Here is a 22,019-nt window from a genome sequence, read left to right on the forward strand (position 1 = left end):
TGACAGGGTTCCTCCCACTCATTCACACAGACCTGCGAAAGTTCACAGATGCCACCGAATTACTGCCTTGCACTTGAAAACAGTATTATAAATCATCTTTACAAAGAGGCTTTAATGCACAAAACTGGAAGGCTTTTAAAACATGTCTCTGTACTCAAAAACTGCATCAACGGTGCCCTTGCTAAACTGGTAGACAGGAGAGAAGCGAATTCCCTAAGAACTAACGGGACGTACATCGTGCCTGTCTTTCCCCTCCCCTGTCTTCACAGAGCACCACACCGCCAAGCCAAGTCTACCACACTCCACAGTCACAGGATTTCTGATTCTGCCCAGTGTGTAGTGTACCGCCTTGCATATTCATCACATGAAATAAACATAATATACAAAATATTGCTGCTGTAAAAAGTGTACATTTCCCCCTTCCCCTTACAAAATAATCTGTGGAAAAGTATGAACCCCCCTCAACCTCTGTGAACATGCAAGGCTGTTCACACCCTTCAGTCTGTGACAGTCCATTTGGAACACAGCTCCGAAACCGCTGCAAACGACTCATGCCAATGCATTTTCTGTCCAATGTTGCCATCTAGAGTAGAAACGTGAAACGGGCCTATTTGGAAGCTACTAAAGCCTTTACAAACTAAATCACAAAGGCGCTTGCTGACGGAGCAGCCACTTAGCCAAAGACTTTTCCAAATACTAGGTCGAACGGAAGGAGTCTTCACAGGGAGGTGTCCACAGTGCAGGAGTTGTGACAATATGGCTGCTAACAGATACTGGCTACTGGAATGTAAGGACATTTTCACTGCTGGTAATTTCCATATTGTCCCTAAAAGATAAAGTTTAAAAACAAAAAACAGAATTAGATAACAGCTTAATCTAAATTACTTTAGCACAGAAAATTACGAATGTAATTTGTAAAGTCATCATATCAGGAAAGCAATGATACACCCAATAAGTACAAATGTTTATATATTATGACTCTAATTTTCCTGATACTATATGTAATTGCAAATGGTTTTTCCAGCCTACATCACTCACAGGATTAATACTTCAAAGCTGGACCTGGTAACACAGACCTGTAACCCTTGAATTGGGTTGCCGGTGGCAGGCAGAGTAGGTAGATCTCAAGAGCTTAACTAATGACCAGAGCAGTCAAAAATGAAGTGTTGCAGCTTCTGTGAGAAACACATATACAGACCCACACACAGACACACATGCAAGTGCACAACTAAACATTAAACATTTTAAACGGGTAAGGCCCATGCCCTGCAGTTCACTGTTCCTTGTTACAGAGCCTAAGGCCAACGCTGAATTAGGTTCTAAGCCTGCGCTACCTTCATGCCTGCCGAAACACTCAAGACTCAGTTTCTTTGCCCACGCACTGAGAAAGGATGAGCCACACCAACACCACAGTTTCCTTCCCATCAAGGAATATTAAACCCCACCTCATATCCATTCTAACCCTAACAGGAGAGGCCGTGAGACGGCCTTTCTCCGGGAGCAGAGCAGCGTGGTCTACACCAGCAGTCCAAGCCACCACAGAGGCCAAACAGGACTGCTTCAGCCTACAAGTTTGAAACCGAGAAAATGGTGAATGCTTGTTTCAAAATAAGTTAACTGACTGACTGACTGACTAGAGCAAATTGATTATAGCACACAAGGTCTCAGCGCCGGGGGGTAGGGGGGACCCTTCCCTGTGCATGTATGAAATGAGAGGCTAATGATGAAAGCACACTTTACACAAGGGGCCTTGCCACAAGGCCTGAAGACCAAGGTCAGGACCCAGTATTGGAAGGAAAGAACACCTCCTGCAAAGGTCCTCTGTCTCCACAGTGTGCCATGGTGCTAGTGTGCTCCTGTGAGCGAGTCCACACAAGCAAAAGTGTGAATGAGCCAGGCGAGGTGACACACATGCCTTTAATCCCAGCACTCAGGGAGGCAGAAGCAGGCGGATCTTTGTGAGTTTGAGGCCAGCCTGGTCTACAAAACAAGCCCAGGAAAGTCAGCTGGGGCTACACAGAGAAAATGTCTCCAAAAAAAAAAAAAAAAAAAAAAAGAGAAAAAAAGCATTAATGTTTTTTGTTTACACTAATTTTTTAGGGAGTTCTTTTTCTCTCCTTCTATCCATTCATTTAGCTCTGCTCTACTTACAACAGTTCCCAGAGGGCGCATCTAACTTGTTTTTCATATCTCAGATTGTTGTGCCTCTGTGCAGCGGTCCTGGATACAACAACTACGCCTTGTGTTTTGTTTTTAACTGGTTGGTACAGGCTAGGAGGCAAATCTATCTTGACGAGAAAAGCCCTTCACTCTTTCAACAGTGTATGTTTCCCTCAGTGTAAGCTCTGTGACGGCAGTGTCACTCAGTCTGTTTTTGTCACCACTGAGTTGCTGTCACCTAGAAGGCAACCACACAGAGTCACCGTGTCGGTTTCCAGGATGCACATGGTCAAGGAAGGCAACAGTCCCAGCACTGACTCAAACTTAACACATGTCGACCGTGTGATAGCCACACCTAGGTACTTAAATGAAAAAAGTGTCTGTGTCTACAAAGACTTGAATCTGAAATGGGAAGAAACCCTATCACAGATTGCTAATTAGTTATAAAGAACTGTTCACAGTCACAACAACATGAGCAAATGTCAAAACAGTTACAGCCAATAAAAGAAGCTCAACTGGGCTTGCAAGATGGCTTACCATGTGGCACCTGCTGCCAAGTCTGAGGACCTGGGTTCAATTTTCAGGACCCACAGATGGAAGAAGAACCAACTACCAGCGCGCGCGCGCGTGCACACACACACACACACACACACACACACACACACACACCTTAAAATATGTGAATAAAGAAGTCAGATAACATATGAACAACTCTTTAGTGACAGAAGCCTATCAGTGGACGTCTGGAGAGAGGGCGGATACATCAGGAGACTTTAGAGAGGCAGGACGGATACTTCACTGTTTTGTTTTGTTGATGACGCCAAGGTGTATACAGTTAAAATACATCACTAACCTGTACAACTTTAACTTGCAGTTTGTTACATGTAAATTAAGCTTCAAGAAAGCTCTTTTGTTTGTGTTTTTGAGACAGTCCCATGTACACCAGGCTGGCCTCTAACCTTGCACTCATGAGCTACTGTGTCTCAATCTCCCCAGGGCTCAGATGATAGACATCGGCCATCACCTCTGGCCACTTCAAAATACAGAAAGGAGGACCAAGTGACCAGGTGGGGGTTGTCCACTACTGCAGTCTCCCAACAAAGCAGTGTCAGAGGGACTGCAGGTGGGAAGGAGGGAACTGGTTCTAAGGCAGACTGATGCGCATCAGAAAGAGCAAGAGGCCAGTGTGACTGAAATAGAGTAAGAGGGGCAGCTACTCAGGTTGTTAATACACAATGCGTGTCCAGACAGGAGGCTGGAAGGAAGCCGGCCAGCCGCTTTCCTCCCCAGCCTATACAAGGTGTAACTTAACTGTTTCAAGGCTGAAGCCAGCACCAAGGGAGGGGCCAGAACGTGGCCACTGCTATTAAAACATCCCTCCAGACGGAGCAGGAAGGACGGGCCCAGGGTCCACATGGGTGACAGTCGTAGTGCTGGCCTGAGGAAGAGGTTTTGAAAAGTAGATAGCTACTAGATACATTTTGGAGGGAAAGGTGATAAGATTTGTTGCTTGACTCCAAGCAAAGGTGTGTGTGGGGGATGGGGGATGGGGGAGAGGGAGTGGGAGGAATGATTCAAGGTTGTCAGCCCAAAGAGCTAGTTACAGAGACGGAGAACACAATGCATGCTGAAGACATGTTCACTTTTAGCTTCCCCTGAACTACAGAGACCCGCCATGGCAACTGTATCAGTATTGGGCTACAGAATCTGCTTCGGTTTCCATGTTCTCCTCCATCCTCAATAACCAGCGCGGAGGCTGGACGGGCACGGTAGCCCTCCTGTAACCCCGGGGCTCCAGAGGCACAGACGACAGCCCCTGCAGCAAGCTGGCTAGCTAGAGGAAATCAGTGTGCTCAGGGTTCAAGTGAGGGACCCTGCCCCGGCCAGTATATGAGCACACACGAGTACACACCACACACAAGATAAAAGCACAACAGATCAGCAGGTAGTGTCCTGTGCAGGACAAGTGGAAGGCTAGACTGCTCAGCGACTCACCCAGGCACCTAAGCTCTCTATCTAGCAATTCCGACGGACTCTGATGCAGAAGAGCTGCAAAAGCAGCAAAGCAGCAGAGAGGTGTCGACACTAAAGACCTCTATGGGAGAAAAAGGAGCATGTGCCAAATGCCAGAAGGAAGATGCAGCTGCCCGACAAGCCCTCAGCATCCACCCGCCTGTGTCATCCATACAGTTATGTGTGCAAGAATAACAGGCGTATGACTGAAGTCTCACCTTTTAAAATACTGGATTTAGAAATAAAGTATTAATTTAGAGTTTAGAATGAATCAAAATATCTAATTAGATTTTTAATTTTTAATAGTTTATCTTAAGTTATGCTCCTTGTATGTATCTGTGCATAGCTATAGGCACATGAATACAGCCCACGTGGCAGGCAGATTCCTTGGAGCTGAAGTCACAGGTGGCTGAGGCAGCTGACATGGTGCTGCAAACTGAACTTGGTCCTGCCAGTTCAGACAGGGCCCTCCCTCCCTCATCAGGTCTCCTTAAGGCTTCTTAAATATTCAAGAATAATCCTACTTTTCAGACTTTATTTCTGGCTGGAGAGATGGCTCAGCGGTTAAGAGCACTGGCTGCTCTTGCAGAGGCCCTGGCTCAATTCCTGGCACCCACACCTCAGCTCACCACCATGTGTAACTCCAGTTCCAGGGACCTAGTGCATTCTCTGACTTTCACAGGCACTGCACACACATGGTGCATACACACAGATGTGTGGACAAAGCGCCCACACGCGACACATGACAAAAGAACTAAGCTCATTTCTGCCCTCTCCTACTGTGCCCTGCTTACAAGGGGGCATGGCTTATGCGTCCGCACGCTTCTGTCGGTCGGTGTCCACAACTCCTCATGTTAGGACAAGCGGTGAAGACATCCAAAGGTCCTCACTGAAAACCCACAGCAGACAAAACAAACACTCCATGGCCTCTCACTCTTCCCACAGCCGCAAGGACAAGAATGCGGCATTAGTGAGCTGCCTACAACAGCACACGCTACAAGTCTGAGGAGCCTGATTAAGAAGAGAAGAACTTTTATCTTTTCAGGTTTCAGGAAATCGTATCATAGGGTAAGACACATGTCAGCACGTGAAACCTAAGGGTAGAGAGAAGACACGTGGCAGTAGATCCACGCGTGGAAGGACGAAGCAGATCTACAGTGTGGAGCAGGGGAAAGCACGGGCCAGCTGCACCCTTAACAACACAAGGGACAGCAGAGAGACACTGACGGAGAGTAACGCCCAAGGACAACGAGCTGTGTCTTACTTCAAGTTGTTACTAGTAAGAGTAACTGTTATTGAACTGTGCAGGCACCCTAAAATATTTTAAAGTACTATTTGGGGTGGGTAGTGGCTAGCAAGCAAGAGAAAGAGGCTATGTGTGATGACACATGCCTGAAATTCCACTTCTTGGAGGCCGAGGCTGGTGGGTCATCAGTTCAAAACCATTTGAGTAACACAGTGAAATCTTGACTCAGAAATCAGGAAAACAAACAAACAAACAAACAAAGTCCAGAGAAGAAGAGCAATGTGGCAGCTCTACCAGGAGATACCTTACCTGGTCGTACCCATAAGGCCTCTGCTGGGGTGGCTGTGGTGGTCCTGGCTGTGTTGGTCTATAGCCCCCATACTGCTGACCTTGACCCTGAGGATAATTAGGATACTGAGGACCTGGACCGCCCTGGGAAGGACCTGCGAGAGAATTAACAGCAACAAGCACTCAGGTGAAGCTAGAAAGAATCTCCACAATTTCAGCAAGGATTTCAAATGAGACGTTACGACAGTCTTGTATCTCAACTAAAAAGGACACGTTAGCACCTTGACCTTCTCAGGGTGTGTTGTGGAGTGAATGTTAATGGTTGCAGTAAAGTGAAAACAACAGCCTGCTACTTCAGTGAAATGACTGTGCTAAATATACACACTGGAAGTTGGTAAGACAGACGGGAAGCTCCCCGGCAAAGCCATAGTTAACCTCTGTATTTACCAGGAAGCAGCCAGTGTAACCAAGAAGCTGGTCCATGACACAACTTCCGAATAAATTGGGGAATCAATGACACGTCTGTGCGACTACATTTACACTTGAAATCACCAAAATAAAAAAATTTTTTTTGGGTTACAGTACTATCAATAAACTTATCCCCACAGTATTTTAAAATGAATGACTCAAAAGGCACAAGCTACATGTGAAAAAGTTGATTGAAAATGTACACTCTGAGGGCTGGAGAAATGGTGCGGAAGTTCAGAGCACTGTCTGCCCTTGCAAAGGACTCAGAGCGTTTGTTTCCCAGCAGCCCTACAGCAGCTCACAACCATCTGTAGCCCCAGTCATCCACGCCCTGTTCTGAGCTCCGGAAACATCAGGCACACACGTGCATGGTGCACATACATACATGCAGAGAAAACACTCACCCCCTACCAACACAACTAAATAGATCTTAGAAGAAAATACACTCTGAGAATCAATCACTGTTAACACTTTAACTTCACCCATGGGGATGGACTGACTGTCTGCTTTAGAAGCTCAACTAGTGACAGCGGGGACACTTCAATGTCTCCCCCACAGCCACTAAAAGCAAGGACAGTGGAGAACCTCAGAAGAGAATAATTAATTTCCAAATTCAAATAAATGCTACCGGATCATTCGATTGTTACATATTAAATTGTTGTTGCTGTTATTATTATTAGTTTAGTTTAGTTTTTTCAAGATAGGGTTTCTCTGTGTATGTAGCCTTGGCTGTCCTGGACTCATTTTGTAGACCAGGCTGGCCTTCAACTCATAGCAATCTGCCTGCCTCTGCTGCCCAGAGTGCTGGGATTAAAGGCGTGCGCCACCAGGCCCGGATGCATATCACAGCATTAAAACTCTCAAATAGAATTTTGACAAGGGAGGCCTGTAAGTGAGCACAATGGGAAGGGCTTCCTTAGGATCGCTGTTATTCATAAAAAGTTGTGTCTTTTCCCACTATATTACAAGTCCATTTAGTGACATCAAACTTGTTCTTACGCAACTGCAAAAAAATCTGACATGCAAAAGTCATGACAAAGAAATTTCATTTAGAAAAAGCAAGAAGGATCTCTGGGGACAGAAGAGACCGTCTCTAGACCCCTCCCCTCCTTGGAAAGACATGACGCCATGCCACAGGGAGCGGTAATGCACACGCTGGGGACAAAAGAACCTCAGATCTGGATTGGTTCTTACTTCTCACTGGAGCAGAGCAAAGATGGTGCCAGAAACAGACACGATTACATCAGCAGTCCATGAGAAAGAGGCCATGTTAGCAAGATGGCGCATCCATACTGACCAGCAACTGCTGTGCAGCTGGAGGAAGTAGCCTAGTGTAAGACTAGATAGATAGATAGATAGATAGATAGATAGATAGATAGATAGATAGATAGAGAGATAGCCAGATAGATAGATAGATAGCAAATAAAATTATTTAAAGCCAGATATTGTAATAGGCTTTTTGGTAATGGAAGTACTAGGGATTAAATCCAGAGCCGTGTGCACACTAGGCAGAGTAAGCAGATAGCACTATGAATATTTCATAGGAAACACCGCTGTACTTTGTCCTAACTCTGTATGATGCACTAATTCAGTAAATACACTCCCTTAGTAGTGCTTTTTTAAAACTACAACGCCAAACACTGCCTTGATGCATTCTGAATAATCATTCCCACTGCACTAAAAAGGGAACTTTTATAGGGACAGTTACTTTTATATCTAATTACTACTGGCCTAAGCTCGTACAAAACTACTTCCTGTTCATATACAGACCTGAAAATTCATTCTTGTCTTTAAACCGTCACCTTACCGTTAAGCAATGATCCATCTTTAGTCTGTAGTTCTTTCTGAACAGCTCATTAGTTTACCTCAGGGGAACCTGTACATGTGTGTTCACATGTATGTGCATGTCCATGCTAAAGCTCTGCTTTGTGTTTTCAGTCAGACTCACTGACTGCCTCACTGGGTAAAACTAACTGGCCAGTAAGCCCTAGGGACCCTCCTGACTCTGCCTGTCCAAGGCTCTGACTAAAGATGTGCATTTTTGGGTGGGTGCCGAGAATCTGATTCAAGTCCTCATGCATGGGCACACACTTTTACCAACTCAGTTATTTCCCTGTGCCTTTAAAAGGATATTTTAAACCGGGCTAAAATAATGCTTATAATATGCTAAGGCTGGAGAGACAGCTGACGCAGTGGGCTAAAGGCACTTGCCACCAAACCTGATAGCCCGAGTTCAATTCCCAGGACACACACGATGGAAATAAGTGACTCCTATAGTTTATCCCAACTTCTACATGTGCACTGTGCTCCATGTGTGTGTGCGTGTGCACACACTCTCTCTAAGTCAATCAATCAATGCTTAAAATGTAAGATAAAAGTTAAATATCACTTGTATGTTTCAGAAGAACAATCATCACATGTTTTGGTCTAAAGGCAGGACCCAGAGGACTCACCGTAGCCCTGCTGCTGCCCCGGGTAGCCCTGCTGCCCTGGGTACTGCTGCTGCTGGGGTGGGTATCCTTGCTGCGGTGGTGGTCCCTGGTAAGCATCTTGCTGTTGGCCGTACTGTGAGTTTCCTACAGGGAGAAGGGGAAGAGCAGAAGGAAGCACTGAGAGGGCTGCCTAATCAACCCTTTGTTTTCCCCTAAGATGCACAGCCAACAATACAAGAACAAAATGAAATGCCATACTGATTTTTTAAAAAAGTTAACAAAACAAAGAAAAACTCAAACCAAACAGAAGGATTTCGGCCAAACAAACTGCAGTTAAAGCCAATTGTGCAAGGTTGAACTGCAGCTCTGTCAGCGCCTCTGCCATTACGAGCATTACATTACTGGAGCACCACAGTCCTAAGATCATGACTACACTAAATAAAATAAAAAAGACAAAATTAAAGACAGCTACAGGAGCACACTCTAGCTACACAAGATCAGCAAGCTGTTCCCTAAAGGCACTATGCTGGAAGATAAACAATACATGTGTGTACACACACACACACACACACACACACACACACACACACACACACACACGGGGTAGGGGAATGGGGTCAATGGATTTATGGTCAAGGAGGAAATTCCCACGGAGCAAAAAAGCATTTTTCAATGTTTTAGTCTTTTTTACTGCTGTTAGAAATGACATGTTGTGGTTACACATTCTAAATACTTTAAGGTTGTTTTGGGGGGCTCTGTAACTTTCCAGACAGCCAGCAACTAGTATTTCTACAAGAGCTTTGCATGGGCAGACACTGTCCTATGCAAGAACTGCCGTTCCTAGAGGAGGGATGTGCATGTGTGAAGGTATATAGATACCTCCTTCGTAGTAATGTTGGGAGGATTCCTCATAAGGCCTATCGTAGCCTTGTTCAGGATACGACGGTTGCTGATAACCGTAATCATTATGACCTACATCAATTCGACAAGAGACAGGAAGAGAAACGTTAATGGCCACTGAGTGAAAACCCTACAATTAAACTTTAAGATAAAACTGAAGAAAAGAAAAAAAAAAAAAAAAAACAAAGAAAGAAAAATAGAAATGGAAATACATAAAAAATAATTTTAATTGCATTAGCAAGTATTTACCAGCGTGAATGCTTTCACAGTCAGATAACGTGCACATTTTTTCAAAGCAAAGAGCAGTAGTTTTAGAAATGTAACAATCATTCTCTTAACTTTGATCATCCTCACTGAGGTTTAAAAAAAAAATCCCTTAAATTCTATTTTAAAAAAGAAAATGAGAACATTTAGGCCTCTCACATGTGGGAAATTCGAGTCAACTCTGAATGAACAAAGGATGCAAATTATCACACGGTATCAAAGCCCTGTTCTGCGGCTGCTCACAGCGTATGCTATGAACACGACTGAACAGATGAGGCGCTGAAGCTCTTCCCCTGGAAAGAAGCTCAAGTGAGTTTTTAACAGTTAACACTTTATTGCACCAAGAACAAGTGTTTCAAGGTGTTTTCAGGGGTTTTTTGTTTTTATTTTTGTTTAAGATAGGGTCTCTCACCCTGGCTCTTTTGGAATTCACTATGTATACTAACGTAGCCTTGAACTTATAGACACACCTGTATAGCTCAAGTAAAGATGTATCTCTTAATGCTGTCATTTTAAACATCTTTAGGAGCATTTCTAAAGTATACTGTACAGAAAAGTTCATACAATTCCTATTTTCTGAGTTGGAGGACACCTTTAGTTTTATGACACAGTAACTTTCACTATTTTCTCATCTTCTAAAGTTTCACTTTAAAAAATGTAGGAACTAAGTTGCTAAAACATGGTACTAATGTTCTGAGGATGCCTAATTAGGATGAAGGACTACACTCACTACACGATGGAAGCCCCCAAGCCACTTTAAGAGCTGACAAGACGTGACCAGCCAGCATCCTGCAGCCAGTGCCCTGCTGGAGACAGAAGTTCTACTGGGATCCAATCAAGCCCATTTACTTAAGCAGTGTCTGCAGATGCTCTCTTGATGTCATTAGGGTTTACTGTGAGAGCTCGACCACGTGGCCCACAAAGCACTCACTGCCTGGCCCTTTATAGACAACTCGGCCAGCTAGTCATCCTGTGTTCATGGGCATCATTATCGGGACACGAGAAGAGGCTCTATTTTGCCTAAGGAAATATAATTGTTGATATAAACAGAACATGCTACACATGTCAAGACTTGTGAAAACATGATACCACTTAAATTGAGAACATTCTAGCACAAGTAATTATAGTAACTTTAAGTTTAATATTTATAAAGATAACATGTCTATTTTGAATAGAAACGTTTAAAATAAGACAAAATTTTCACATTTTATCAAATACCCAGGACCAAAAATTGAGTTCAATATAATTGCTTAAGCTGTACTATAAAAACTTTAGAGATCATTTATTCTCAGACATCACCTTTAAATTTTTTCTGTAAACACACTATAATCTTATTAAAGTTTCTAAATTTAAAAAATACTTAATATATCTACATAGAAATAAGGGAAGGAAAAAAAACCCCAACATTCTGAATATTTATGGCAAGAAAATCTGAGGTAAAAAATACACCCTTCTAACTGGAGCTACCTAGGTATGCTGTCATCATTAATAACGTGCACTGTGTATAAAGCACCACGGCAGCCTGTCCTCTCTGTCCCCATCAGGGCCTCTGTGGTGACAGTCGGTGTCTACTCAGATCCACCTTTATGGTTTCATGGATGAAGAGAGGCAGATGAAATGCTTTTTGCAGCACACCATAAAGTTCTAGCCAAGGAGTCCTAATACTTTAGCCTGAACTTTCTTTGCCATACAATTTACATTAAAAATAATGAAAGAGTTTACTATATGGACAAGTATTTTGGCAAACCATTTCATTATAAGACAAATCACTACGTAATATTACTTTTTACCTATTACTATTAACTATTACTTTACCAGTTATATATATTTTAGATAATTTTTGTTCAACATAAAAATACTAAATTTTCAAACAAAAAAGATTTTTAGAACATGTAGTAAAAATCGGCTTGTGTGCCTGGAGTGCCATCATATGTGCTTGCTTAGTAAGCAGAGTCAGCATCTCACAACTCGCCTTCCCTTTTAAAGGAGGTGGGGAGCCACTAAACTACAAGTGGAAATGCCTTGCTTCCTCAGTACTATTCAGCGCCTAGCTATTGCTATACTGTGGACACAGCTTTTCTCAAAAGCAAGCATATAAGCCACAGCTCTTTCACAAGAGCGTGACATAGAGAAAATGAAAAATACTTGGGAACTATGCTCTGTAGTTCTTTCTACAGAGCCATATTCTTTATATAGAACGTGTGAGAGCAAATCAATGAGTTAACTCTATAGCATGTAAATTAAATCTCTGCAAAGAAGCAGGGTGTGGTGGTGCACGCCTTTAATCTCAGCACAGGCAGGGGAGGCAGAGGCAGGGGAGACAGAGGCAGCCAGATCTCTGTGAGTTCGAGGCCAGCCTGGTCTACAAAGGGAGTCCAGGACAGCCAAGGTTACACAGAGAAACCCTGTCTCAAAAAACCAAAAATTCAAAAAGGGCCGGAAAGATTGCTCAGGGGTTAAGGGAACTGTGTGCTCTTGCAGAGGTCCTGAGTTCAATTCCCAGCAACCACATGGTGGCTCACAACCATCTATAATGAGATCTGGTGCCCTCTTCTGGCCTGCAGGCCTAATGCAGGCAGAGCATTGTATACATAATAAATAAACAAATCTTTATTTTAAAAAAAAATTTGTATAAAGATACAGGAAGGAAGGAAGGGAGGGAGGGAGGAATCAGTACCATTTGTTTTGTGTTCAAATGAACAATCCTAAATATAGAAGGATTCTCTTTCCCATGAGAGAAGAACATTGTGACGAGTGCCACTCCTGTGGTGCTAGCAGTGGCTCACAAATGAACCCTGACGTAATTACACACCAGTGCTTACTGCTGGTACTGTAACAACACCCACACAGTTCTAAATGAAAAAACGAGCTGGCAATTCCTTCATCCTTCATTAAAAAGCCGTGAAACACTTTCTACATTAATACTGGGCAGGGAGAGGGATGGGAAGGGTAACATTAGGAGAGATTACCATCAGGGTAATATTGCTGGTTCATGCCTTCTGGAGGACCTTGTCCACCATGACTGTATTGGTCCCCAAAATAGTCTTCCTGGCCTGAGTACTGCTGTGGTGGGCCTGAAAAACCACAACCAGTCAAGACGTAAATCATGTGTTCTCTATGTCATCAAAGGCGTTCTTGCTAATCTGACGTTACAAGAGACCTGGTTCTCAGCTGTAGATGCCCCTCCAATGCTGTGGCACTTCTGACACTTTTAATTATTTCCATACATACTAACATACGCACACAGCAGGTCCACAGTCACATTTATAAAATTAATATAAGACCACACACATAATATCAAACAATACAAACTCAGCGAAACAACCCCTTAAGAAGAGGCTGAAGCTGGTGGAAACTGACTTTACTTTAGTGTCAGAATACTCTCAAGTAACACTGGCCTTGTTCCTGGTCATATATTTAGTAGTTTCTAAGAGAGGGAAGCACTTTCTGTTGTAAATTTTGATTAAAAAAACTTTCATGACGTAGTATTTTCCTAGAAAGTAACAGACAAAAGCTATGTCCTGGGAGGCTCCTGTGCACCTCATGACCCTCTGTACCCTAAACCCTGCTACCTTTGGGGATATTAGGGGAGTCCAACAAAAAGGCCTGGGTTTACCTAGATTAAAAAGCTCATTAAAATTTAAAGCCTTTTAGTTATTGTTATTTACATTAAGCAAGGAATTTTCCAAATGGCCTCTCACCCTGCTGCGGAGGCCTGTAGGGAGGCATCTGCCTCTGGCCCATCATGTGGTTGCCTTGGTTAACTTGTCCCATCATCCCCATGGGGGGCTGCTGTCCTTGGTAATGCTGCCCACCTCCAGGTGGCATGCTGTACTGCTGAGAAGGAGGTTGCTGGTGCATCATGGGACCTGAGGACACGTAAAACATCATCACACAGTATTCCAGCACAACATTTCATCATCTCAAGATAAATATAAGAATTTCTTACAACAAAATACATGAAATGTGCAACCAGACAAGGAGCAATGACGTCAAGGATGAATGACTCTGTGCACTAGCTCACAAGCCCAAACTCATCTGCAAGGAAGGAAAACAACCCAAGCCCTGGGAGTTGCCCTCAGGTCCCCCCGAAGAGTGCTCCAGCCATGTTTAAAAATCAAAATGGAAACCTCTTCCTAACCATATGCATTTCCTATACTGTATCATCTCTCTAGAATAAAACCTCCTACTGTTGTATGAGAAAAGCTATGAAAAATAAACTAAGTGTTCCATACCAAACCCAATAAAAGACCCAAATTTCAGGATTTCCTGCAGCTGGGAGCTAAAGATTTCTTTATTCATATGTATGTAAGCTTGCATGATTTATGCACGGCACATGCATGCAGGAGTCCAGTGAGGCTAGGGGGCATCTGAGTCCCCAGAGCAGGCGTTACAGAGGTGTGGGAGCTGCCCAGCGTCATTGCTTATGTCCTCTGGAGGAGCAGCAAGCACTGTAACCCCCGAGCCATGTCTCTCTGGCCCTTCTCTTTTTCTTTTTAGTAGACATTTACTCAACAGTGCTAAGCAGAAAGCTATACACACACTTGACAAACAGAACACTTGGGTTTTATAAACTCCAATATCAGGACAAATTTTCAAAAAAAATTTTTTTTTCCTCTTTCCCAAGCTTTATAAACTTGAAATAAAAGAACTACAGTTCTTTAAAAAAAAAAAAAAAAAAAAAAAAAAAAATTAAATTTGGGGGCTAGGAAGATGGCTCAGAGGTTAAGGGCACTGACTGCTCTTCCAGAGGTCCTGAGTTCAATTCCCGGCAACCACATGGTGGCTCACATGGTTTGATGCCCTCTTCTGGCAGGCAGAGCACTGTATACAAACTAATAAATAAATCTTAAAAGTTAAATTTTGTGTGTATGGGTGCTTTGCCTGCATGTATGCCCACAGAGGTAAAAGAGGGCGCTGGGTCCCCTAGAACTGGAGGTATAGATATGTGAGCTGCCATGGTCCAGACTGCAGTGCTTCTTAATAACCAAACCCTCTTACCTGCTGCGCCCCCCTCAAAAAAATGACCAGGAAACGCACTGTAAAATGACACGGGCTCAGAAAATAGAGCCACACAATCTACAGGTAAGAATCCAGGGGAGCAAAGTACCACTGCTGCAGCACAGGCAACAGTGAAGAGCTGTCACATGACCAGCAGATTGGGTCTCAGGCTGCCACCTCGCAGTATAAACTGTCCCTTAGAGGGCTGCTGGGTAATGGCACAACAGAGCTCCTCATTCTACTGACCACTCTCACCAGCTTGGGGGGGGGGGGGGGGGGAAGGGGGAGGGGGAGGGAGGGGGGGGGAAAGGGGGAGGGGGAGGGAAAGGGGAGGGAGATCTTGCAGTATCCCACTTACATAGGGCTCCCTTTAACTAACTTGGGAGTGACATAAGAAAGTACAAAAGGCAAAGACCAGAGAACCTGGGAAAGTTCTGCAGGCAATAGTGACTCAGGTGAGTCAAAGGCTCATTAGTAATTTAAACAAACATCTACAAACCAAACAAGCCCGTTCCTGTACATTTTCATTGACAATGTGACACCAAAACTTTACCTCCTTGGCAATGTGACCAACTGCTTCATCTAAAGAAAGAAGAATATGAGTAATAACTTCAAAAAATAAAAATGATTAAAAAGAAGAAATACTTTCTCAGAGCTGTTTTCTTCATAACTACCTTTGTCCTGCTTTTTTTTCTAATTCTTGTCTCTTCTCTCCAATTTTTATTATCGTAAATATGAGCTTTGCAAGTTTACTCTGAGGCCCCTAAGCATGGAAATACTGCCACAGTAGGGACAAGCTGGCTCATAAGAGTGGTGAGGAAGCAAGCACTGCGCACCCAGCAGGTGCCACTCAAGGCATTTCACAGGCATTTGCCCTGCGCTCTGACAGCCAAGGAATCCAGAGGCCAAGATGAGACAGCTGGAGGCTGGAGAGATGGCTCAGAGGTTAAGAGCACTGACTCTTCTTCCAGAGGTCCTGAGTTCGATTCCCAGCAATGATATGATATGGTGACTCAACCATCTATAATGTGATCTGATGTCCTCTACATACAGGCAAAGCACTATGCAATAAATAAATAAGTCAGACAGCTGAGGCCCAGAGCGAGCAGATCAGTCTCAAATTCAAAGTGCACACCTCCTTCTGTCCTCCTTCTCACTTGTCAACGTTCACAGACCCAGAGCAAACACTGCCATAGGAAGCTCCAAAGTACTCATGAGCTTCACTGAATTTACCACAATTTTTAAAAATTTGTGCCTGCACATGTCCGTATGCCACATACATGCCTAGAGTCCAAGGAGGGCTTTGGAGTTACCAACAGCTGTGAACTGCTATATGGCTGCAAGGAATCAAACCAGGGTCCTCTAGAAGAGCAAGTGTTCTTAAGCACTGAGTTATCCCTCTACTCACACACTTCAAACTTTTATTTCCTATATGATAAGGTATTTATAATGTAAATATAATAATTGTATTGTCAACCTGACTGAACATTTGTATTATTTCAAGAAATGAAAGCTTTGTCTTATTTTTAAAGAACGCCTTGCTTAGAAGTCACTGTGTTAGACCATATCTGTATACTGCAGCCAAAAATGAAACAGTAATAGCTAGGGAAGGAGGCCCCACAAAAATCCACAACAGCAAAATTCTGTCTCATTCGAAAGCTCTTCCAGGAGAAATAAAACACCAGCACAAGCCACAGCCAGGCAAGACCAGGCCATCCGAGCTCCAACCCCAAAGACCCCAATCACCTCCCTTTTATGCTGTCACTCCTCTCCAGGATCCCGACACCACTCAGGATCAATCTAAAGGCAGAGCAGACCGGACAGGATGGCACTACACAGACTGGGGGGATCTGTACCACCCTTGAAGGCCTGTCCAGGAGATGAGCTCAGCACCTCAATTCTGTCTAGGACACACACTGTTTCCCTTAACACACTAATAGAAACAAAACAGCTAAATGACAAAGGCTAAGAATGTATACACTACAGATGAAAGTACACTTGCAAATGAATCTATTACAGATAATCATTTCTTTTTTTTGTTGTTTTGGTTTTTCGAGACAGGGTTTCTCTGTGTAGCCTTGGCTGTCCTGGACTCATTTTGTAGACCAGGCTGACCTCAAACTCTCAAAGATCCACCTGCCTCTGCCTCCCGAGTGCGGGGACTAAAGGTGTGCGCCACCACGCCTGTCCCTAGATAATCATTTCTGCAAATAACAACATCAGGCATTATTATTATTCCTTCTTTTTACATGAATTATTTTGATATTAGGCATATTACAATAATACATACACAAAAAAGTGTCATACCTTATTAACCTAGGCTACATTTTATCATGTATTTTGTGAAGGACATAAAAGAAATAGTCACCATTTCCACACTATTCCATCTTGAATTTTACAACCTACTGCACAGTCTACATAGCAATTCTATATTAAACACATGGAAAGCAGTCCAAAATTGCTACATTTTATATTACTGGAACCCTTAGAATTTTGTCAAGAAGCAAATTTATGTGCTTCTTATTATGTACCAGGCCCCAGGCTAGGAGCCAGGGTGACAGACAGATGTAAAAAGTTGGGGGTATAGTGCCCCCTCAACCAAGTAATTAGCTACATTCTCAAAATCATCAATAGCAACAAGGTAAGAAAATCTGGTTTTCTTGTGGGCATTGCAGGCATCCTCACAAACTAGTCTACGAACTAAATTATGGATTTTGCTTCCTGATGTCTGAAGAAAAATTGATGTGTTGTGGATTAATAAATCCAGCAACAGCCAGGCGTGGTGGAACACGCCTTTAATGCCAGCACTCAGGAGGCAGAGGTAGGCGGATCATCTTTGTGAGTTCAAGGCCAGCCTGGTCTACAAAAGGACTTCAGGACAGCCAAGGCTACAGAGACAAACCCTGCCTCAAAATACCAATAAATAAATGAAAAAATAATAGTAAGAAACTAATAAATAAAAAATAAATAAATCTAGCAACAAAGCTAGGTAGGGTATATTTTAGTTAGCAACCCCTCAAAAAATTACTTATAGTTTGTACTGGACTCCACAGTGACTCATAAAGACATTCATTGGTAAACATCTGCTGTTGACTGGATTTCAGAAACTCTGAATGTGTGTGACATGTGACAATCTGCTGTGAAACAGCCCTGTCTACCTGAGTAGACAGCCATGAGGATGGGCCACAGCGGAATACACAGCTTGGACTGGTACTCCTTGCCTAGCATTCACAGAGCACCAGGATGGACCCCCAGCGGTACGTAAACCAGGCGTGATGGTACATGCCTGTAATCCCCGCCCGCATGGAGGCAGTGTAGGCGGAAGGATCAAGACTCGAAGGTCATGGTCAGCTACCTAACAAGGTGGAGCCACAGCCTGGGCTACAAAGTAAGGAGTGGGGGGGTGGGGGGTGGGAGGGCTTGGCGGGAGTAGAGTGAAGGGGAAATATATAATTATTTTACAATTTCAAAAAATAACAGCTGAGCGATGACAATACCACAGAAAAGGATGTTGGTTATGGCCGAAGGAAATCTAGCTAACTCGCCAGCCAGTCAGCCACATGACCTAGTGTGACCAAAGCAAAACACAGCATCTAACTGTCACAAACATGACTATAGAGAAAAAAATAAACAATTGTGCAATGAAAACTACTGAGCTCTCTATGAACAGCGAGTCAGTCATATGCTGTACCGATAGGCCACGTGTATGAAACAGTTTAAAACAAATGTCAAGTCTGGAAGGGATTCCTTCTTCACGTGTGTGCTTCTTTCATCTTCCAGAGTTTTCTTATTAAACAGAAACTGGTGTGTTACAACAAAATATATGGTCTGGACTACAAGAGAAAACTGCAATACACTTCAAGCCCTTCCTCACTGCACCCACGGGGCCAGCAGTCGTCGTAAGACTTCAGTCATGATGTGGAGGAGGGACAAGGATGACATGACTCAGTTCCAGAAAACACTAGTTACCAACAAGACAGTCCCATGAAATGCTCCAAATAACTCTTTCGTTTGCTCATTTTCTATTCTTGAAATTTAGTGAATGAATTATTATTTGTGACCACCACCGAAAATTTCAGAGCAGTGAGGCCGGTATTGGAAACAGTGCCCAAATAGTAAAATCATTTTAATTTCTAAATTGGCGGTCCTACAGTTCCTGAACTTGGGTTGCGTCTGGAGCCATGAAGCCGGAGTCACAGAGAGTAGGTTAATCACGCTGGCAATCGTTTCATCAGATCTATCTAAGGAGCCCAAGGCAACAACTGACTGGTGAGCTATGTGTGTGGTTTCTCATTCCCCTGCCAGGTGAGCGATGCCTCCTGATGCTCACAGGAAGGCACCAGGGACAGCACCCCCAGTCCCCCTCTCCTGATGCTCACAGGAAGGCACCAGGGACAGCACCCCCAGTCCCCCTCTGAATGCTGGCTTTGCGCTTCTTCCTCTTCTTGATGTGAACCTGTGCCTTGGGGACAATAATCTAACATATCTACATGAAGAATGGCATTCAGTTGAGTTCCACGGGTTCTTCCAAAAGTCACAAAACCTAAAGGGGGTTGGAAAAAAACCCTCAGACTTACTTGCTCTCCTCTAGGAAGTGGGGAGAGACTTAGTGAGCAGGAATAAACTAAGATGGTAGGGCCGCAGTAAGACAACTGAAAAATCAATGTCAACTTCTTATGTTCATCTAAAAAGAAAACCGTTGAAAATCTCTGACCGAGTGGTTTCATATAAATTATGCAAATGCTTACTGAATCAGAACTTTTACAGGAATCACTTCCCTTAATCTTTTATCGTCATCATGAACAGTGGTAGTGATAATGAGTAAGGTGGGCAGGTCAGAAGACAAGTTTTCTTTATTTTATTTTGCTTGCATTTTGCCTGCGCATGTGCATCAGACTCCCTGGAACCGGAATTGTGGATGGTTGCTGGGAATTGAACCCAGGTCTTCTGCAAGAGCAGCAAGTGGTCTTAAGCCCTGGGCCTTCCAGAGGACAACTGCCAGAAGTCAGCTCTCCCCTTCCACCACAAGCACCGAGGATGCCCACTCAGGATCTCAGGTGTGTGTAGCAAGCATTCCTAGCCACCAAGCAATCACACTGGCCCACTTCACTCAATCTTTAAGACTTTTAATTGATTTAGCAAAGAAAGGCCCAGGGTCAAGGCTTGAATTTGAGTCCAAAGAATTAGTACATAGAACTTGTGAGCCACATTTTAAACACAAAACAACAATTTGTGAAACTCTTTATACCTGACATTTAATTAACAAAATTCTATTAAATTAGAAAAGCTGCAATCAGTGTTTGTGAATGAGTAATATACTGCTTCTAGCAAACGTAATTGTGGGCCATTTCCAGAAGGCTTTTCTGTTCTAATTTGGCTTATTTTTGCTTTATTAAACATCTTTCCAGATTATGACATGACATTTAGTTCCAACTCCTAGTCATCAAAGAAACAGATATGCATGACCCCAGGCAGTGCTCTCTGTGGTGAGAGTCAGGACGTGAGCAGAGCCACTCCCTGCCTCTTTCCCTTCCCAGTTAGTGCCGCCTGTCCATGCAGCTTTTGCTCTCCCAGGGAAGGCTCCAAGTGGCGACTGAAGAACCTCATCTGGACAAGCCTGACACCAGTAGTGTGGGGAAGTAGACACTGGGCTGTCTGCTACATTTAGACTATGGTGTGCCACAGGTGCCTGCTGTAATTCCAGCAGGTGGATCTTCCAGGTTAGCCTGGTCTACAAAGTAAGTCTAGGACAGCCACAGCTACACAGAAAAACCCCTGTCTCGAAGAAAAAAAAAAAAGAAAACGAAAACCCCAACACTTTATTTTTCTCAATTTCTGTATGTGTAAAACTCAAACGAACTGAGAGTTGATACTAATTACAATACTATCACATGAGTTGTTTTAACACTTTCGAAAGCCAGTACTCACTTTAATAACTACAAACTTACTAAAATAATTAGTAAATATAACAGAGCTGACTTTATTGGAGTCCTGCTACATTGCTTGGCTGGCTCATACTCCTAGGCTCTAGCAAGCCTGCTCAGCCTGTGCAGCTACACTGGCACCCAGCTTTGTGGAGCTCTTTAAAATGATGTATTGTAACAAGTTCTTAGGAGTTTGCTACTTTAACTTTTGCATCAATTTAAACTTTTCACAAACTATTAAAAAGCTAAAGACAGCATTTCTTCCTGAGGATCAAGTAGAAAGGGACCATGAGAGGGAGCTAGAGATCCTTCGGGAAGCAGAAGGAAGCGCTGACAGTCTGGGCACAGGGAGGGCAGCCCAGCAGGTGGACCAGTTAGAACAAGTGTAATGAGACACATATATGACAATACCATATGAGCCCAGTACCTTCTGGACTCACCTAGAAAGTTCCTTTCAAAAAAAAAAAAATTTTTTTTGGGGGGGGGGGGGGGTTTCAAGACAGGGTTTCTCTGTGTAGCCTTGGCTGTCCTGGACTCGCTTTGTAGACCAGGCTAGGCTCAAGCTCACAGCGATCCACCTGCTTCTTCCTCCCAAGTGCTGGGATCAAAAGCATGTGTCCCCACCGCCCGGCTTCACCTCAAATTTTTTTAAAGAATTAAAAGTCCAAAGGACTTCCACAGTTCTGCCACTCGCTCTGCTGTGTTACCTAAGCGCGTCAGCACCAGTGGACTAGGTTAACAGACTAGTTCTCTATTCCTCAAACAACCTGAGAGATGAATAAAATATTTACACATTAAATGTATTTCATATGAACCAGTAAAATTACAAAAAATATTCTGGAAGTTAATTTTTTCCCTATAATCTTATATTCAAAGTAGAGAGAGATGTGGGGGCAGCAGAATTCTTGTAGCAGTTTACAAAGGGACTGGGGAAATTAGCATAAAAGTTGCTAGAATGAATGCATGTAGACTCTTTCTTGCAGTGTTTTTGTTTAGAAAACTACTGCCATCCTGGGGTGGGGTGGGGTGGTAGGGTATGGGGTGTGGCTTGCTGGAAGAATACTTGTATGCACTCATGGGCACAGCCCCAGCAAAAGAAACAAAAGAGAAAACTGCAACATAAACAGTCAGCTTGTAAAATACCACTAAACATTAATAACACATACATTAGGAAGTGACACACTGCATTCGTCTGTTACCACTCCATTACTCCTTTTTGGCAGCACAACTCTTTGAGTTGTTATTTTTTCCACTGCGATCAGTCACTCGGCAAAACCTTTATCCTTCCTTTTCTCAAACCCACACAGTGCTGCGTGTACAGAG

General features: G+C 43.5%; 1 protein-coding gene across 3 annotated transcripts in view; it reads right to left on the minus strand.

The window, feature by feature from the left end:
- Window positions 1-231: 231 nt before the first annotated feature.
- The window catches only part of Ss18 (SS18 subunit of BAF chromatin remodeling complex), a 61,728-nt gene continuing 39,940 nt past the window's right edge, over window positions 232-22,019 (minus strand). The window contains exons 6-11 of one of the 3 annotated variants that reach the window (XM_051163078.1): window positions 13,473-13,640; window positions 12,741-12,845; window positions 9,487-9,579; window positions 8,629-8,751; window positions 5,729-5,862; window positions 232-826 (exon numbers count right to left, since the gene is read on the minus strand). In XM_051163078.1, coding sequence (XP_051019035.1) covers window positions 800-826; window positions 5,729-5,862; window positions 8,629-8,751; window positions 9,487-9,579; window positions 12,741-12,845; window positions 13,473-13,640 — 650 coding nt within the window. In that variant the 3' untranslated portion in view covers window positions 232-799. The remainder of the gene's footprint in view (window positions 827-5,728; window positions 5,863-8,628; window positions 8,752-9,486; window positions 9,580-12,740; window positions 12,846-13,472; window positions 13,641-22,019) is intronic. The other 2 variants (XM_051163079.1, XM_051163080.1) reach the window with 2 other exon arrangements.

This window comes from Acomys russatus, chromosome 20 (genome assembly GCF_903995435.1).
Source record: "Acomys russatus chromosome 20, mAcoRus1.1, whole genome shotgun sequence".
In the NCBI taxonomy this organism is placed as follows: domain Eukaryota; kingdom Metazoa; phylum Chordata; class Mammalia; order Rodentia; family Muridae; genus Acomys; species Acomys russatus.